This window comes from Diceros bicornis, chromosome 6 (genome assembly GCF_020826845.1).
Source record: "Diceros bicornis minor isolate mBicDic1 chromosome 6, mDicBic1.mat.cur, whole genome shotgun sequence".
NCBI lineage: Eukaryota > Metazoa > Chordata > Mammalia > Perissodactyla > Rhinocerotidae > Diceros > Diceros bicornis.
This window is the reverse complement of record NC_080745.1, coordinates 12,850,573-12,871,167: the sequence shown is the minus strand read 5'-3', so window position 1 is coordinate 12,871,167 and position 20,595 is coordinate 12,850,573. Positions and strand designations below refer to the sequence as shown.

The 20,595-nt window shown below is 45.2% G+C and overlaps 1 protein-coding gene across 1 annotated transcript in view; it reads left to right on the top strand.

Moving 5' to 3' along the window:
• Positions 1–20,595, top strand: part of VSTM4 (V-set and transmembrane domain containing 4) — a 95,576-nt gene that overhangs the window by 35,888 nt on the left and 39,093 nt on the right. Inside the window, exons 4-5 of the mRNA XM_058542857.1 lie at positions 1,338–1,445; positions 13,263–13,296. Of these exons, the coding sequence (XP_058398840.1) occupies positions 1,338–1,445; positions 13,263–13,296 (142 nt within the window). The remainder of the gene's footprint in view (positions 1–1,337; positions 1,446–13,262; positions 13,297–20,595) is intronic.

Here is a 20,595-nt window from a genome sequence, read left to right as displayed (position 1 = left end):
TATGAACACGATTTAACTATTGGACCTTTTAAAAAAAAATTTATGAGATAATTATAGATTAACATGTATTTCTAAGAAATAATACAGAGAGATCCTTTGTACCAGCTTGTACCCTTCACCCAATTTCTCCCAATGGTAACATCTTACAAAACTATAGTACAATATCACAACCAGGATATTGACATTGATACAGCCAAGAGACAGAACATTCCCATCATCACAAGGGTCCCTTATAGCCAAACCCGTTTTCCTGCCATCCCCCACTTCCTCCTTAACCTCTGGCAACCACTGATCTCTTCTTAATTTCTATAATTTTGTCATGTCAAGAATGTTATATAAATAAAATCATACAGTATGTAACCTTTTGGGATTTTTTTTCACATAGCATAACTCTCTGGAGATTCACCCAGGTTGTTGTGTGTGTCAATTGTTTAGTCCTTTTTATTGCTGAGTAGTGTTCCACAGTGTGGATGGACCACAGTTTGTTTAACAGTTCACCCACTGAAGGACATCTGGGCTGTTTTCAGTTTTTGGCTGCTCTGAATAAAGCTGCTATAAATATGCATGTACAGGTTTGTGTGTGAACTTAAGTTTTCATTTCTCCAGGATAAATGCCCTGGAGTGCAATTGCTGAGTTGAATGATAGCTGTAGATATATCTTTTAAGAAACTGCCAAACTGTTTTCCAGAGTGGCTGTATTATTTTACATTCTCACCACCAATGTCTGAGTGACCCAGTTTATCCATACCCTTGCCAGCATTTGGTATTGTCACTATTTTTTATTTTAGCTGTTCTGATAGGGGTGTGGGATATCTCATTGTGGTTTGAATTTGCATTTCTTTAACGGCTAAGGAAGAACTTGGGGACATTTTCTCATGTGCTTATTTTCTATCTATATATTCTCTTTGGTGAAATCTCTCTGTATGTTTCTGCCTATTTTCTAATAGGATTGTTTATTTTTTACTATTGAGTTTTGAGAGTTCTTTATATTCTGGATACTAGTCTTGTTGGATATGTAATTTGCAAATATTTTCTTCCAGTCTGTAGCTTGACTTTTCGTCTTCTTCATATGGGTGTTTACAGTACAAAAGTTTTTAATTTTGATGAAATCTGATTTGTCAAGTTTTCCTTATATGGATGGTGCTTTCCGTGTCATCTAAAAACTCTCTCCTTTGTCCTAGATCCCAAAGATTTTCTCTTATGTTTTTTATAAAAGTTTTCTAGTTTATATTTTACACTTAAGTTTATGGTTCATTTTGCGTTGGTTTTTGTATAATGTATAAAGTTTATTTGGTGTGGCCCGTCCCGATGGTCACTCGCGTGTCCTTGCCTTTCAGATCTCTACGTGTATGCAGTGCTCGTGTGCTGTGTGGGCATTCTCAGTGTTCTGCTGTTCACCCTCACCATCATCTGGCAGTCTGTGTTTAACAAGAGGAAATCCAGAGGTAAGAGAACGGCTAAGGTCATGTCTGGAATGGGAGCACAACCAAACCACAGACAGGCGGAAGACGCTGGGCAAAGTATCACCTTGGCTGAAAAATGCATCGTGAGTCAGAGATTATTTACCTGTGACTGGTGGGCACAGTGGGTGAGGAGATGTGTTGCCTTAGACTCTGCTAAAATCAACTGTGAGCACTGTTGACATCATTTAAATGCCCCTTTTTCTCAAATCCCTTCCTTCGTCGGTTTCTGAGCTCCCTTCCCCCTCTCATTCTCCCAGAAAGAGGAGGTGGAGTCAGGTGAACCTGAGTTTGATTCTGGCTCTGCCACTTCAGACTGAGGTTTTTTTTTTTTTTTTTTTTTTTGTGAGGAGGACTAGTCCTGAGCTAACATCCGATGCCAATCTTCCCCTTCAATCTTCCCCTTTTTTCTTGAGGAAGACTGGCCCTGGGCTAACATCCATGTCCATCTTCCTCTATTTTTTATGGGACGCCGCCACAGCATGGCTTACCAAGCGGTGCGTCGGTGCACGCCTGGGATCCGAACCTGCGAACCCCGGGCCGCCGAAGTGGAGCACCGGCACTTAACCGCTTGTGCCACCTGGCCGGCCCCCAGACTGAGTTTTTACACATGTTCCTAACTACTCTGAACTTCGGTTTCTTCGTTTATGAAATGATATGGGATCGACACCACATTTCCTTAGGTTGAATGTTGTTGTGAGTGTTCATGATTTAAATACAGTCCCCGGCGGTGGGCCTGGTGGGAGTAGAAGCTCTCTCCCTCCTTCTTTTCCTTCCCAGTCTGCGTGTCAACTTCCTGCCGTCTCTGTTCTTGTCGGTGTCCTGTTCCTCTGGACCCATCCTCAGCCCCTGCTCACTTTCCTTTCTCCTTCTTTGTGATCATAGTCCTAGTGACTCTCATCTCCCTGGGAAGGCTGCCTACCTTCTCTCTCTAGTCCCGCCTCTCACCAAGCCTTGTTTCACATTTCTGCCAGCTCCTGTATGTTTTATCTGAGCTATTCTGCCTGCCATCCCTTCAGAATTTCCGAAACAGACAAGGATGCTGTAGCTCCCAGAGCTGACCAGTGTAAGAGCTGGGCCCTGGAAGTGGACTGACTCTGGTTCAAATGGCAACTCCTTGCTTACCAGATGGTGACTTACCTGCCATGCCTTGCCTTCCCGATCTAAATAATGGGAAAAACAGTAGTATACCAGTCTGATAGGACTGTTGTAAGGATTAAGTTTAAAAAAATGCAAAAAAACCCCTTAGCACGTTCTGGCTTCTTGTAAGTATCCAGTATTTATGATGACATGGCTATAGTTAGACATAATAATTATTACTGTTAGCCCAAGGTCATAAAGCTGGAAAGTGTTAGATTTGGTGGTCACCGTTTAGGGGGACGCTCAAACGGGGAAATGGAGCAGTGTTTCCAGAGGGGACTCTCCTCAGAGGTGTGGTGGGCAGGGCTAAGGGAACCGGGGGCGGGGGGGGGGGGCGGGGATGCATGCAGGAACCAGCGCCCGCTGGGATGCTGTTTCCACCCTAAACCGTAGGGCACAAAGGGAGGAGAGGCTCCTGGAACTGGGGAGAGCTGCAGCTGTGGGAGCATCACCGACAGGAGCCTTAGAAGAGGAACTCAGGCAGTGTCAAACCAGCAGACAGCAGGGAGGGAACCAGGAGCATATATTCCTCAGCCCCCCTCCGCCCTCCTCCCCAAGATGTCCTATGGCTGCCTCCCTTTGGTCCTGCCAACCAGAAGCCAGAGGGCAGTGCATAGAGGTCAGCCTCCAGGGCCCTGAGCGGGGTGGAGAAGGGTGGACAGGGATTGTGTGGGGTGCGTGGAGACACCCAGCACACTCAGCACCCGGAGACGGTGCGTGGAGACACCCAGCACACTCAGCACCCGGAGATGGAGTGAGGGCTGTAGCCAGACCTCTCTCCTCCACAGCCTGTACCCTTCCCCATGCTCTGGGTGTGTCTCTGTGCTGTGCTTCTGGGGCCTTCCTCCACGGCATCTGCCCACCTCACCAACAGTGCCTGAGCTTTTCTCCTGTTCCAAACCCCTGGCCGCTTTTCTGAGCTCATGGCACACGTTGCACATGTGTGCATGCATTGGCCTGCCTTCAAGAGGACAGCGTGTGAGGCAGGGACCATGCATCTGATTCATCCTCCTCGGAATTTGGCTCATGACAGCTGCCCAACAAATGGTGGACAAATGGGCTTGTTTCCTGGCTGCTTTGCTCCCAGCTGTTGGAGTTTGGAAGCCACAGAGGCAGTTTCCAAACCCGTTTTGCTCTCAAGTCACCTCCGCCTGGGCCCAGGGGCGGCGAAGTCTGACTTGAGCTGCAGGCCTTTTAGGCCTTAGGCGGGATCCGAGAAACAAAGCAAGGTAGTGGGGTCAGGAGATATCCTTCTTCTCCAAAGCCAAGAAGAGCCGAGTGGGACACGGATTCCAGGCCTTACACAGAGCTGCTGAGAATGCGGGTCCCAGCTGCCCTTGTCCCCTGTGCAGTGGGCTCCAGACGGCCTCAGGTGCACCTGTGCACAGCATCCGAAAGCCCTACTGAGCTGTTGAGAGCTTTGAGCACGTGTTGTGGGCCAGACCCCTCGCTGGCTCCTCCACGTCCTCATGTAATCCTCACCACCAGCGTGGGATGACATTTGACAGAGAACACACTGAGGAGCTTCATAAAGTCCTGAAACAAGGAAGTGGCCGAGCTGAAGCCCAGCCCCATCCCAAGCCTCCCACGTTTCTGTTCAAGAAAACCTCAGCCATCTGGGGGCTGATCTTGCCAAGGAATTTTCCTCCAGCTTTCCCTGGTGGTTGCTGCTGAAGTCCTTCCCAAAGAGCGAGTTACAGCTCCCGCACCTCCTTGGGGACTTGGCTTTGGTCTGGGGCAACTTGCCCCTTGGCAGGCTGGCATCCCGTAGCCCTGGCTGGGTGGGTCCTGCCCAGTGTGGCCCTTCCTAGGCACCTCCTAGCCACACCATGGGGCCAAGGACAGAGCACTGTGTGTGGCAGGCCCGGTGATGCCCCTCACCTGGGCCCAGGAGCTGCAGCGCCACACTGCCCAAACCTTCAGGAGCAGGCTGTTTACCTGGGACCCTGCTCAGAGGCAGATTCTAGTTTAGTCCACCAGGGGCAGGCCTGAGATTCTGCCTTTCTAATGAGATCTTGGGGAATGCCACCACTGCTGCTGCGAGGCCACCCTTTGAGTAGCAAGGCCTTAGAGCCAGTTCTTCTCAAATTTCTCCCACTCAGCACCCCTCTTTTGCAACAAATATTTTGAAATGATCCCATTACTATCTTGAAGTCAAACTCATAGATAAGATATCCTACCTGTACCCACAAAAATAAATTTAATGGTCTAACTATGATAGAAAGGAGAAGGGAATGGAAATTAATTCATAACACAATAAAACAAAATTTAGTATTGCACCTCTTCTCTTGAATAAGTTCGAATTTCAGAGAAGACAATGTTCCTTTATATTTGACAGAATTTGGAGCATATATATGTATTTTACATTTGAAATAAAGGCTAAACAAGTACCTGCATGTTTATATGAAGACTCAATATGCAAGTGACAGGGACAAGGATAGACTGACACAGGTATGCTGTAAAATCCAGGAGTGGCACTGCTCGTAGTGATGGGATTTCTAAAATCCCAACTGTTGGTAAAGTTTCAAACAAAAATGTATACTCTTTGCCTGTTTTTCACACTCTTTAAACATTCTTCATGTATTAAAATCGAGCAAAAATATTCTTGTGTTTATATGTAAAATGGACTTAGGTCCCAGGCTCTGATGAGCAGGTTTCTTCTCTACATGAATGTCAGGAGGGTCTATCAAAGTCATGTGGGACAAAATCTTCATTTGTGGACTGTCTTATATATTGCTGGATGTCCAGCATGCCAGCCCTCTGCCTACCAATTGTCAGGTATTGTCCTCCATCAGTGTGACAGTCAGAAACATCCCCAGAGAGTTCTAAATTGCCTCTAGAGAGTGGGACCATCCCCACTGATGACCATGAACTTTGAGCAGGCTCTTCCCAGGTCTGACGTTGAGTTGGAGGAAACAGGGCCTCCAGGAACCCGTGGGGATAGGCCCGGTGGAAGGAGACATGGAGTGAGTGGGACACTGTCTGTATGTGGGTCTGTTTCCATCCTAATACTCTCTCTGGGATGTAAGTTGTTTTATTTGGTCCCTGTTTCACAGCTGAGGAGGTAGGGGCATGTGGAGAGCAGGTGAATTGCTCAGATATTTCATAGGACCCCAAACCACCCTCTCCAGTTCCAGACTCGGTGCCTTCCTCTGTAGAACCTCGACAGAAGGTGTCCTTGGAGAGCCGAGTCACTGCTGCAGGCAGGTTTGGGGGGGTTTAGTCACCTTCGTGGTGCCCAGGAAGGCAGCCCCTGGCTCGGAACCCGTGGCATTCCAGGAGCAAGTTGGCAGGTGGATTTGCAGGGAGGGGCCCCCAGCTTCCACTAAGGCCTGGATTACAAGCTCCTTCCCAACTTGTTTCTCAATGAAATTTAATAACAACAATGGCCTAAGGGGATCTGATAAATATGGCCTTGTTTTTGGCTGGTCAAAGACCTTTCTGGCTCTGAAGATGTAACTAAGAGCAGTTGCCTTTCCTGTCATTGAGTGAGCTCTTACCCAGAGAGCGCACCCAGTAATCCTGAAGTGTTTCGCGTATCGATTGCTGTGTAACGCACCATCTCAGTCGTAGTAGCTTCAAACAACATTTATGTGCTCAAGATTCTTCTCTCTGGGTAGGGCTCAGCTGGGCAGTTCTGCTGGCAGTGTCACCTGGAGTCTCCATATGGCCTCAGTCGTCTGGAGTTCACTGGGACAGGAGATCCAAGATGGTGCCACTCTCAGCCCTGGGGCTCACCTCTGAGACAGATGGGACAGCAGCGCTGGTGACAGCGCTCTCTCTCCTTCTGGTCTCACCAACAAGGTAGCCAGACCTTCCTACTTGGTGACTCAGGGCTCCAAGGGTGTGCCTAGACTGGACACTGGCATGGTTGTCACTCTGCCACATTCCGCTGGTTAAAACAAGTTGTGAGGGCAGCCAGACTCAGGGAAGGGAGGATAGTCCACTTATTGATGGGAAGAATAGCAGGGAATTTGTGGTCATCTTTAAGTCACCACACAAGGAAAACTTGATTACTGTCTTTCCCCACCACCAGACCCAATGGGAAGCAAGAGGGGCCCCAGCTCAGGGATGAGTAAGGGATACACCCCAATCACTCCAGGTGGCTGGGGCATAATTGTGACAGCTTTGGGCCCTTAGCACTGGTGGTGCCAAGGCGTTACCCAGGCAACCAGCCAGTTCTCGAGGAGCACTGTACCATTTGTGCCCAAGCTGGGATGGATGGTAGCGGTGTGTGGCAGCAATTCCAAAGTAGCAGGTTCCAGCAGGTGCCAGAGTCCGAGCAGGAGCAGGGCACATCCCCTTATGTCAGTGTGCCCCAGGAGGCTGCTCCTGCTGTTATGGGTTAGCTGCAGTTGGTCATGGCTCTCATTGGGAGCAGTTAAGCATTTGTGGGCCAAGCCACATGTGTCCAAATAAAAACCAGTGACACTCTTATAATTCAAATATAGCATATTCTTACATTCAGTGCATCACACTATAGCAAACTTGCATCATCTTGATTAAAACTATTACTGCATATGAAGTGCTTACAACGGTGCTTGGTGTGAGGAGGGCCCAGGCCTTACTAGGGACTAACAACAATACAGACTCCCTCTTTGTATTACCGTTTCTAGGTTTTCTGTGCAAGCAGGTGTGTGCAGCTCTGAGTCACCCTGGAAAACACCAGTCCTCGTGTCCCAGGGCTGAGCCCGAATTCTTCTAGTGGTTCCCTGAGCACACTTGTTTCCAAAGGTCTTTGCTTCTTCAGGAAATAGTCCAGACTCGCTGCTTTGGGGTGGCCGCAACAATCCCCCAACCTTCCATGTCTGAGCTTTTAAAAGGACAGTTTTGAAGGCACACAAAAACCAGACAGGGAGGGGAGAGGCCTCACCTCTTTACCTCTGCTCCTCTGTGTTCTCTTGTGACGACTCAGCGTAGCTTCTACTAGATGTGCTAGCACCCGAGCCAGGCCTTCCTAGGGCTTGCTCGACACCTACATCCCTGCCACAGGCGATCTCCACTGCTTCCCTGTGGCGATGGCATCAAAGGTTCTGTGATCTTTTCTCCTAGAGGGACAAGAAAGAGGGAGCTAGGGGGCTGCTTCCCACTCAGTCACACTTGGTGGGGAGAGGCACCAAAGCTCAGAATAGGGCGACTGTGGATGAGGAGGGGCAGAGCAGCGACCTGGGGCCTTGGGGAGGATGAAGGGCTCACCTGCCTGGCATCCGGGACACTCGGACAACCCTGACCCCTTCGAGGGAACAGCATGAGCTGTCCCCTCGAAACACTTCTAAGACACAGGCTTGGTCTTGAGAGTGCGTAGGAAGATTTGGCTGGCTCTAGTGGGCCCCCTGCCGCCATCAGAAGAAATCCTGTCTTCCCTTGGTGGAGGCGCGTAAGCCTCTCCTGTAGCTTATTAACAAAAAGAGCACTGGACCTCCAGCCTGCGCTCAAGCTCCTTCACTTGCAGAGGTGGTCTTCTTAGGCCTCAAAAGTCTCCTTACTGTAAAATGGGGATAAGAGCTCCTCTTACCTCGCAGGGCTGTTGGGGACACTTTTCCCGGTGCCATGTGGCAGCCAGTCCTGGGTGTGGGCAGCTCTAGGGGCACCTTCTCCTGTGTGCAGTTCACCTTTCCAGGTCGCACCCCTCCATCGTATCACCATGACTATAGGATCAGCCACCCCAGCCACTAGGGCAGAGGAAACCTCTCTGCGCGCTGTCCCGAGCAGAGATACGATGCGTGCCATGCGTGTAACTGGACATTTTTTAGTAGTCACATTAAATAGGTAAAAAGAAATAGGTGAAATTAATTTGAATCTTTTATTTAACCTACTGTATCTGAGATATCATTTCAAGTGTCAATACAAAGATTCTGAATGAGATATTTTACATTCCTTCTTTCACACTAAGTCTTTGAAATCTGGCACAATTTCACACTCCCAGCACACTCATTTTGGACTAGTCACATTTCAAGTGCTTGCTAGCCACCTAGGGCTGGTGACCACCTTATCGGATTATCGGACAGCGTGACTCTGGAGAGACAACTTTATGTGCTGGTGCTTTTCATTGAATGGATGTGGCCATAAAATGGCTCTTTGTACCAAGAGAACAGGAGGTGGAAAATTGAGTTCTCCTTTTCAGCTTTCCAGTTGGTGACTGAGAGAGACGCTTGACCTGTCCTTGTAACAGTGCCAGCCTGGAAACATGGTCACGCAGGGCTGCTTCCTGGAGGGGGCTGGGCTCTTGGACATGGCACGGTGGGAGCATGCTCCTGTGCAAAGGAAAGGGCTGGCAGGAAGGGAGCACACCCCTGGTCCTGTCTCTCCCCCCAGGGAAATGCAGGCGGTGCTGTTCCAGGCTGCAAGGCTCCCTGCCCATGCTGGTGCCAGAGGAGGCTGGGAGAGCACTGTGCTCATTCATTCTGCAAATGCACTGGACCTTGGCTCAGGGGCTGCCACGGTGCTCACCACGAGTGTGGAATGCTTGGAGAACAGAGCAGAAATATCCACGGGTCCTATCTCAGGGTCTCTACAAAGCCTGGAGGTTTGAAGATGTGCAGGCGAGTTGGAGGGGAATGGGGGAAAGGTCATCCATACCTCGGAGGCCCCAACACTGCTATAGGGTCTGATAAGATTGGGGGGCACGGCTGCCTCTACCCCAAATCACCCGTCTCTGGGAGGTAGTGGTGTCAGGCACAGGCCCAGGTGGGGATGACAAATCCTTCAGCCTGGACGTGTCATCTTGGAGGTTTAGCCATGAGGTGGGGCCTGGGAGCAGTATGGCCTCAGCTGAGGAGGCAGAGAAAGGGTGGCCCAGGACCTGGCACTCATAGGCGTCTTCCTATCAGGAAAGGTGAGAAAAACAGTCCTTCCTTTTGGAGTCTTCAAAGTCCTAAAGACCATAAGATCACCAATTAAAAAGAGCTGTGTCCTGAGATTTCATTTCTGTGCAGGATGTTTGCCTTGCTTGGACCTGGGAGCCTCTGGTCAAGTGCGCTGGGTGCCAGGCCAGGGCTCATGGTGGAGACTGGTTCCAAGATCACCCTTTATTGGCTTCTTTCTCTTCCTGGTCTCAGTTCCCCACTCTCCAGTAGGTGTCCCAGGATCATCTCACACGTAGATTCTACGCTTGAATCCTTGTCTTACAGGCTCTGCTTCTGGGGGAGCCAAAGCTCAGACAGGTTGACAGTCTTGTGTAATCGGCGCTGATTATGCTTTGCATGTTTAAGGGTGATCCTGGGCAAAATCTGTTTCTCAGGTGCCCATAAGTCTCACCTTTGGTGTCCAGGATCACTTTTGGTCCCCTCTTCATTAAAGGGACATCGGTGCTGCATTCACGGGGCTGAGACCTCATAAGCAGTCCTCGGCAAGTGCTGGCAGACGTGCATCTTCTGTGTCTGGCGCTGACCATCCTCACTGGGCTCCTGGTCCTTCTGAGTCAGCCCCCTGCCCCCATGGCCAACTGTTATGAGAGCCCCCGCCCCAGCTTCTCTCATACTCCCTTGCCCCTGATCTCCAGGCTGCTCACCTCGCTGCCCCTGGACTGGACTTCAGTGCATGGGATTCTCTAGGGCCCAGCCCCAGCTCTACCTTGCTCCAGCTGTGGCAAATGGGCCAGCCATTTATCCCGTGAGACTCAGTTTCTTCGTCTGTAGGAGCCCTAACGGCAACTGCCCAGGTTCTCTGAGAGTGGTGTGGAGCAGGACAAGAGGGCTCTGGAGTCAGGCTGCCCACTTCTGCCTCTTCTTAGGTGTGTTTGCTCCAGCTGCCGTGGCAAAGCTCATAGGTGGCCGTCTACTCCTTGTGTCTTCATGTGACCTTTCCTCTGTGCGTGTCTATTTCCTAATTTCTTCTTCTTATAAGGACGTCAGTCATACTGGATTAGAGCTCACCCTAATGACCTCATTTAACTTAATCACCTCTTTAAAGGCAATCTCCAAATGCAGTCATATTCTGGGGTATTGGGTTTTAGGGCTTCAATATATGAATTTTGGAGGGTCACAGCTCAGTCCATAACACTATGTGTGTGACCTTGGGCAAAGGCATTAACCTCTCTATGCCTAAGTGTCCTTGACTGTAAAATAGGTGTAATGGCAAGGTTATTGTGAAGATTGGATTAGAGTACAAAGTTGTGGTCTTTAAAAGTTTTTGCTTGCGTAGCCCGTAAAATTATTTCAAAAGCTACGTACCCTTTTTTTTGTTGACATCTAAATTTTTTTATCATAAATGTAAATTGTTGCAAAAGATGTAACTACCAGAGCATCACACATATTGACATCTTAAAATGAAATGGTCAAATCTCTCTTTTACATCTAAATGTCATGAATTTAATAACTACCTCTGTTGATTTAAAAAGACTCTGTGGACAAGCTTTAGCTGGTAGAAATTTTATATTGTTCCTTTTTCTCCTTGAACTTTTATCTTCAGTCCACTTCCTCCACAAAATTTTATCCTACTTTAATACAGTTTTTGTTTTGAAAATCCTGTATTGATCACCCTGTTATACTTCTCTGTAAAATAATATGTATATAAAAATTTAAATTAAGAATTTTTTTTTCCTTATTCCATAAATTGCTAGGTGTTAAATTGTTTTTCTGGATTGAGTTATTAATATTGCACAATTATTAAGATTTGGACTATGAGTATAAAATTCATCAAAACCACATAAATATGTTATAAATTTAGATAAATAATTAATAATCATAAGAAGTAACATTTTATTGGAAATATATTTTTATTGAAATGGATTCTTATTTTTACTTCATATCCCCTTGTAAGAATTTGTTTAGTGATAGAATTCAGCATCAATTCTATTCCTATTTTTTTAACAGGTGTTAGCTCTGAAATACCTCATTCAATATAAAAAGAGGCAGGAATGGATGAAGTTTTCTTATACTGCTCAATACTTTATACTGCTTCCAAGTTATATGTCAAAAGTCATATAATGATCTATCATCCAAAATGATTTTTAATACCAGACCAGCTGACAACTGGTTTAGGTCATTATTCAATCCTTGTTGAAAGCAAAATATTGGAAACCTCCCCTCTGGGCAAACTTAGTGGCCCAGTTGTTAGTCACTTGAGTTCTCAACACTGGCACCAAATATTTCAAATCATTTCTTGTTTGGTGCCCACTAGGTTTTACCCCCAGGACAGGTCCCATAGTACAAGTCAGGAAGGTGAGAGGCGTGCCTTAACTTTACGAAGTAGAAAGGGTGATGTGACAGGGCAGGGAGGGAAAAGAATACAGCTAGAACTCAGGCATGTTCCAGAAGAACGAATTCTTAGAAAAGAATACCATGGAAGGCAACAATCTAGAAATTGATTTCCTTAAAACCGTCCTTTGTAAGAGTGCCTCGGGGTGTGCAAAGACTAAAGCTGATTTATACAATAAGCTTAGAATAGGGCGAGGACCATATGAAGTATTCAGTAAATACTCACTATGGTTTTATTATTGTTGCATCTGTAAATTATCCAGCACAGAGTCAAGTGCTTAGTAAATGGAGCGCATGTGAGTTTAGGTGCTAATGGGGAGTTGGACCAGATAAGCCTAAAAGCCCCCTCTGCCGTGATGGTCTGGAACCTGCACTGGCCACCTGCATGCCAGGTCACTCCAAATGTAGATGCTTAAAACAACAGCTATTTTATTTGCCCACAGTTCCGCGGGTCAGCAGTTTGGGCTGGGCTCTGCTGAGCAGCTCTTCTGGTCTCAGCTGGAGTCCTTCATGCAGCTGCCATCCCCTGGTGGGTCAGCTGGGGCCTGGCTGCTTTGGGGCCTCAGCTGGGATGACTTGTGTCTGCTCCCTGTGGCCTCATCTTCCAGTGGCTAGCCAGGCTTCTTCACGTGGTAGCAGAAGAGTTCCTGCGACAAGAGACAGCAAATCTCAGAGCATAAGGGCCTTTTATCCTGCTTGTGACACACTGGCTAATGTTTCATTGGCTAAAGCAAGTTGTGTGGCCAAGCCCAGAGTCAGCATGGGAGGGGGTTTCACAAGGTGTGGAGAGATACAGGGAGGTGTAACAACCTACCGCACGACCCCAGGGCCCTTGGCTGTTTCACGTTTCCTTCTATTTGAGGTGAGCTCAACTGAGAGCCTTAGACTGGACACTTGTCAGGATGAGTGCCTAGGTATTCTTATTTTCCTCTGTAGCTAGAATTGTTTGGTTTTTCACAAGGGGAACTACTGTGGAGGCTGTCTTGCTCTAAGACTGTTTTCCCAAGGGCCTCCTCTTAGTCCTGGAGGAGCATTAATCAGAGAACGAAAGCCCATTTTATGGAGAGGAACTTCGGAGTGTAGACAGGTTGGCGCAGCTTGCCCCAAGAAGGCTTTCTCATGACTAAGGCAGAGCTGAGACTCTATTACTCCAGGACTCTTCAGCTTGGAGCCCAGCTCAACCTGGCTTGGCCAGATATGAATGTTTTGGGTTATGTAACCAGGAAGTCTTGGGGGTGTGGCTTCATGCCTGGCTAGATCCAGGGATGGAGCGATATCAAGTCACTGGGGCGTCCATGCTATGGCTCTGCTGTTCTCACCCAAAGAGAAGTTTGAAAGGCCTGAGAGCTGTCTTGTGCCAACATCTGGGCAACACCTTGACACCTACATTTCCTGGTAATTCCTGGAGCGTATAAATCTAAAGTAGCATTTATTTACCATGTTCTTTTTCTTTTTCCTTTCACAGTGAGACATTATTTGGTGAAATGCCCTCAGAACAGGTAGGGATATTTTCTTCCTTTTTTCAAATGAAACTCTTTGCTGTTTTATTTTCTTTTGATATTAACCAAGAAATTGGTTCAATTTGTATCTTTATCTAAAGGTCTGCGTATTAGTCCACAAAGTGGCCTGAATGTGTGTGCTCTGCATGCATTTGTGTGTTTCCAGATTCCATACCCTGGCTCTCACCCCTAGAGGGTCAAGAGAACATGTTGCTTATGCTGGCCCATGCTGGGGGAGACGGGGCACCTGCTCCTGGAGGGCTGCTTGCGCCTGTTTAGGAAGGGGCTGGCAGCTGTACTGAATCACTTTGATGCCTTTTGACTCCCCTTCCACCAATGCTTGCTTGTCCTGTGCCCCATTCTTGCAGAATGCAGCCAGTAGTAACATATGTGCTAAGATGCTAGCCTTTTAGCTGGTGAGACACTCCTCACAGGTGACATAAAAGTTATAGGAGATGCTGCAAACTCATGGTGTTTAAAAATTTGAGACTTCTGGTCCAGACAAAATGGCATAGGTTGATTTCTCCCTGCTCTTTCCTGCTAAGCACATCTATAAACCCTGGAAATAATATAAGAGACAACCAAAGGAGGACTCTGAAAGTGGTAAAAAGAAAATTATTAAAGGTAAAGACAAAGAAAGAAATCTTAAAAGCAGCCGGAGAGAAACAATGTGGTACGTACAGGGGAACACAAACTTGAATGACAGTGCATTTTTATCTGCATCTATGGAGGGCAGAAAGCAGTGGCACATTTTTCAAACACTGGAAGAAAAGAATTGTCAACCACAAATTCTATATCCAGCAAAAACTATCCTTTAGGAATGAAAGGGAAATGAAGACATTCTCAGACGGAGGGAAACTGAAAGAATTTGTCACTATCAGTCTTACCTTAAAAGAACAGCTAAAATAAATTCTTGAAATAAAAGAAAAAATCTTGGAGGCCGGCCCGGTGGCATAGTGGTTAAGTTTGCACGCTCAGCTTCGGCAGACTGGGGTTCACAGGTTCAAATCCCAGGCGTGGACTGATGTACCACTCATCAAGCCATGCTGTGGTGGCATCCCATATACAAAATAGAGGAAGATGGGCACAGATGTTAGCTCAGGGCCAATCTTCCTCAGCAAAAAGAGGAAGATTGGCAATGGATGTTAGCTCAGAACTGGTCTTCCTCACCAAAAAAAAAAAAGAAAAGAAAAAATATTGGCACATAGGCAGGAAGAAGGAGTGATAGAGCAGAAATATGGGTGCATAAGTAGACTATTTTTTTCTCACAAATTTTAAAAATAATATTTGATGATTGAAATAAAAATTATAAAACCTTCTGATAAGAAGAGCATTGTGATATTTAAAAGTGGGGAAGATAAAGTGACCTAAATAGAAGTGAGGTTTCCACACTTTGCTCAAAGTGACAGAATGTTGGTACTGGTAGACTGTGGTAAGTCACATATGGATATTGTAATGCCCAAACCAACCATTAAAATAACTATGAAAAAAATACACTCAAAAACACTATAGAAAAATAAAGAAGGAATCCTAAAATATGTTCAAGTAACATAAAGAAACACAGGAATGAGAAACACAGAAAACAAATAATAAAGTGGCAGACTTAATTGCTAACATACTATGTATCTTGAATGTAAATGGTTTAAATACATCAGTCAAATGACAGAGATTGACAGATTGGTTAAAAAAAAAAAAAAACATGACCCAACTATATGATCTTTATGAGAAACTCCAAACACAGTGATCTAGGTAGGTAGAAATAAAAGGGTGGAAAAAGATTTACCACAAAAACAGTAAAAAAAAATCAGGAGTGGGTATACTGATATATGATAAAATAGACTTCAGAGAAAAGAAACTTACTAGAGACAAAGAGGGACATTAGAGAGTGATAAAAGGATCAATCCACCAGGAAGACAACGGTCCTAAATGTGTACACACCAAACAACACAACCACAAAATACGCAAAGCAAAAACTGAAAGAACTGAGGGAAGAAATGGATAAATCCACAATTATAGTTGGCAACTTCAGTACCTGCTGTCAGCAGCTGATAGACCTGCGAGACACAAAATTAGCAAGGATATTGACCATCTAAACAATACAATCAACCAACAGGACCAAACTGATACAGAACAAGCACTCCAACCATCACCAGTGGAACACACGTTTTTCTAGCCTCCACGGGACATTCACCACAAGATGTGGTCTATCTTAGACTGTATCCTGGGCTTTAAAACAAACCTCAACAAATTTAAAAACAATTGAAATCATACAAAATGTGTTCTCTGACCACAATGGAATCAAACTAGAAATAAAAAACAAAACAACAGCAAGAAAACCTCTAAACGTGGAAATTAAACAACATACTTTTAAATAAACCATGGGTCAAAGAGAAAGTCTCAAAGGAAATAAAAAAATACATAGAATTGACCAAAAAGGAGAATAAACATAAGAAAATATATGGGATACAGCTAAAGCAGTGCTGACGGGGAAATTTATAGCATTAAATGCTTACATTAGAAATAAGGAAAGGCCTCAGATCAACAATCTGAGGTCTCAGCTCAAGAAATTAGGAAAAGAGCCAAATAAACCCAAAGCAAGCACAAAAAAGGAAATAATAAATATCAAAGCAGAAACTGATGAAACTGAAAATAGCAAAACCATAGAGAAAATCAATGCAACAGAAATCTGATTCTTAAGAAACCATTGGGAGAAAATAGGTAAAGAGTACACAGGATCTCTCTGCTATATTTTTTATGACTGTGTGTGAATCTACAATTATCTTGGTAAAAGTTTCAATTAAGATGAATTTGGATGTCTCTGGGAGATCCTGTTTACAGTCCCAACAATACCTATACTTGACTGTTACTGCTGTTGAGTTTGGGATCCTTAGACACCCTCTTAGTGACACCAAAATGCAAATTTGTTTTATTGAGTGTTTACTCTCTACTGAGTGTTGTCCTGGGCCCTTAGAAAACAGCAGTGAAGAAAAGAGACAGAAATCCCTACCTTGTGGAGTTTACCAGGCAAATGCACATGTTTTCAGGAGACTCATCTGACTACAGCTGAGTAAGGAGATCAGCAAGTCCTCTCCCCCAGAAAACAACTATAAGACTGAACAAAATTGACAAAAATAACTGTTTTAGCACTCCGGAAAGATCAAAGGTATATACTAAACTGAGAGTCTTTTATACTTGAAAAATTGCTGACTGCTGATCAGAACAGTGGGACTCTGTGGAGTTTGGCCTCAGGCTGCTCAGATGTGCTTCCCTCCCAGCTTGGTTGATGCAGAGGTTCTTTCAGGACCACCGGCCTCTCTATGGTGGTGGAAGGGGGCTCACTTGACTTGGAGCAGTGTGCGATGCCCATGTTCACAGTACTTTCAGTGGAATTGACAGTCTTAGAAGTGTTGAGCAGGGAAGCCCAATGGCTCTCCTAGCCTGGGATTTTGGTCACAGTTGGGCAACAATATTTCTGGCTGAGGCAATGTACATGGGCAGTGGGGAATGGAGAGTGCCCAAAGGAAGGAAAAAGATATACCAGGCAAACAGTAACAATAAGAGAGGTGGTAGCTAAATTAATATCAGATAAGATAGAACCTAAAACAAGAAGTATTGCTAGAGACAAAGAAGGAAATTTCACAATTATAAAGGATCAACATATCAGGAAGACATAACAATTATAAATGTATATGGGCCTAACAACAGAGCCTCAACATACATGAAGCAAAAACAGAAAACTGAAAGGTGAAATAGACAATTCTGGCATAATAGCGGAAGATTTCAATGCTCTACTCTAATAATTGATAGAATACCTAGACAGAAAATCGACAAGGGCACAGAAATCAAGCAGTTTGATCTGACAGATAAGAATACTTTACCCAAGGACTGCATAATACATTCTTTTCAATTGTACTTAGGACATTCTTCAGGATAGACCATATGCCAGGCCACAGAACAATCTATATAAACTTAAGAATTTTATGTAAGAAATCAGACAAAGTCTGTTCTCTGATCACAGCAGAATTAAATAGAAATTAATAACAGAAAGAAATCTGGGAAATTCCCAAATGTTTTGAAATTTAAAACAACATACTTCTAAATAATACATGCATCAAAGAAGAAGTCACAAGAGAAATTAGAAAATATTTTGAATTAAATAATAATGAAAACACAGCTTATCAAAACTTATAGGATGCAGCTAAAACATTGCTTAGAGAAAAATTTATGTCTTTAAATGCCTATATTAGACAAGAAGAAAGGTCTCAAATCAATAACCTAAGCTTTCACCATAAGAAACTAGTAGAAGTGGTGCAAATGAAATCCAAAGTAAACAGAAGAAAGGATGTAATAAAGATGAGAACAGAAATCAATGGCATGGAACACATACATGTGCGCGTGCGCACACACACACACACACACACACATACACAGAAATATCAAGGAAACCAAAAGTTGATTCTTTGAAAAGATAACAGAATTGACAAACCTTAAGTTAAACTGTCCATGAAAATAAAAAAGAGAGGACAAAGGCCCAATTACTAAAATTAAGAAGGAAAAAGGGAATCACTACAGACCCTACAGAAATTAAAAAGGTTATAAGTAAATATTATGAACAAGTTTGTTCTAACAAATTAGACAACATAGATGAAATGGAAAAGTTCCTAGAAAGACACAAATTAACAAAACTTATTTTAAAAGAAAGCTATAATTTGAATAAAGCTGTAATAAGTCAAGAAATTGAATTGTTAGCTAAAAACTTTCCAACTAGGTAAAGTGCAGGCCCACATTCCTTTATTGGTGAAGTATATCAAATATTAAAGGAAAAAATAATACCAATCCTTCACAAACTCTTTCAAAAAAATTGAGAAAATGTAGTCTTTTCAACAAATGGTGCTGGGACAAAATATATAAAGAACTCTTACAACTCAATAATAAGATGACAAATAGCACAATTAAAAATGGACAAAAAAGATTTGAATAGATATTTCCCCAAAGAAGATAAACAAATGGCTAACAAGTTCACACAAATATGTTCAATATCACTAGTCATTAGAGAAGTGCAAATCAAGCCACACTGTGATGCCACTACACACCCACTACATGGCTCTAATAAGACAGACAATGTGAAGTGTTGGTGAGGATGTGGAGAGACTGGAACCCTGTATATTGCTGGTGGGAATGTAAAATGGTGTAGCCACTTTGGAAAACAGTTTGGTGGTGTCTTAAAACATTAAAAATAAACTTACCATATGACCCAGCAATTCCACTTGTAGGAGTCTACCCAAGAGAAATGAAAATATGTGTCCACAAAAAGACATACATGAGTTGTTCATAGTTGCTTTATTTATAATAAACATAAGCTGGAAACAATCTAAATATATCCATCAACTGGTAAATGGATAAACAAAATATAGTAATTCATTCAATGAATACAGTTTGATAATAAAAGGAACAAACTGGTGATACATGCTACAACATGGATGAATCTCAAAAACTTTATGCTAAGTGAAAGAAGCTGGATGCAAAAAATTACATGTTTGTAATAAATACATAATTGTATGATTCCATTTATTTGAAATGTCCAGAAAAGGTAGTGACAGAAAGTAGATTAGTGGTTGCTTAGGGCTGAGGGTGGGAGTGGGATTAACTGTAAATGGGCCAGAGGGAAATTTTTAGGGTGATAGAAATGTTCGAAAACTATATTCTAGTGCTGGTTGCACAACTTTATAAATCTTCTAGAAATTATTCAGTTGTACACTTATGATCAGTGAATTTTATGGTGAGTAAATTATGCTTCAATAAAGCTATTTGTTTCTGTTCTAAAGCATATGCCCCATAAGGCCCCAAGGACTGGCATTCAGACGTGGGGGGAGGTTATGGCTGGGGCGGTCAGAGGCTATGGAGGGGCCGGCCTGCCAGTGCTTCACAGGGTTGCTGTGATCTAGGGTCCGGCCGTTCGTCAATCGCCAGCAGCTCCGGCTGTCTGGGCTCCACTTCCTTCCCCTCCCAGGCTTTCCCCTTCAGTTGCCCGAGTTCTGAGCTGGTGCTGACTGAGGCTGGAAGTACAGCGAGGACATCACCCTGCATGGTGGGCATTAGAGTTTAGTCTCCCCCAGCCCTGGGATACTCACCAGAGGTCAAGGATGACCACAGAGTCCTGCTCAGATGCTGTCCCCTCTACCGGCTGGTGCTGTCGGTGAGACTAGCTGGGTGCCCGAGTGGAGCTCTCCCCGTGGGCATGTGTCCTGCTGGGCAGCCCACAGATCTGCCTCAGGAAAGCCTGCCTTTACTCCACTGCACCCCAGGACCCTGCAGGGGGCCAGGCCTGCCCCCACAAACCTAGTAGTGGGCACCCTGCTAATTTGCATTCATCTTTCTCATTAGATCCTCATGCTGATTTGACTTAGTGCAGCCCAGATTCCCTGCCACGGTGCCTGACCAGTGCACTGGTCGACTCTTGCCTTTAAACTCTGGCTTTGGCCTGAACTGTGCTGTGCCTCTGCAGCCCAGGCAGTTCCTTCTGTGATGCCAGAGGACTTCCAGATCCTGGCTCTACCGTCTGTGCTGCAGCAGTGGGCGGCTGGGCCCCTGGAGTCTCAAGCTGTGATTGAGTCAAATGTCCTTCTCTATCCTCTGCCCACTTCCTCCTAAGGGAGAATGGGCAGAGAGCATGAGACCAAGGCAAGATGCCAGGAACGGAAACCCTCAGGCTGGGGAGAGACTGTCAGGAAGAGACTGCGTGCTGGCGCTGAGGCTGCAGTCACTGAGAGAGGGGCTGTGCCAAGGGACTGGGGCAGAACCTGGAGACTCTTAGAAGTTCTGTGACTTGCCGAGAGAAGTTCAAACAGAAGGAAAAGAAGTCTCATCTTGAATGTGTGTTGTCCCTGAAGTCGAAAGTTGCCATCTCCTGGGAGGGGTGGCCCTGACCTTCGGCGTTGGGAGACTGTTCCTTTCTGGTGACAGTGCTCTTCCAGAGCAGGGAGCCGGGCCGAGCCAGCCTCTCGGTGCTCTGTGAGATTGTAAATGTGCCCTCCTGGGGGAAAACCGCCCTGACGGCAGCTCAGCTGGTAAGTATGAAACTGCTCCAAAAGGCCCCGGGAAATCAGGTTTAAAATGAAATGCCACCAATTGCATAGAGTTATGCTGCATTTGCACACCATGACACCTCTTCAGTGGATTCAGATGCCTTCCTTCCTGTAGGTCAAGTTCAGGAAAGTTGTCAAGAGGACGTATGGGGGCATTGAAAAGGCAATTCCCAGCCAAGGCATTTCCTGATTTTTCGCTTGACTTCTGGGTTTA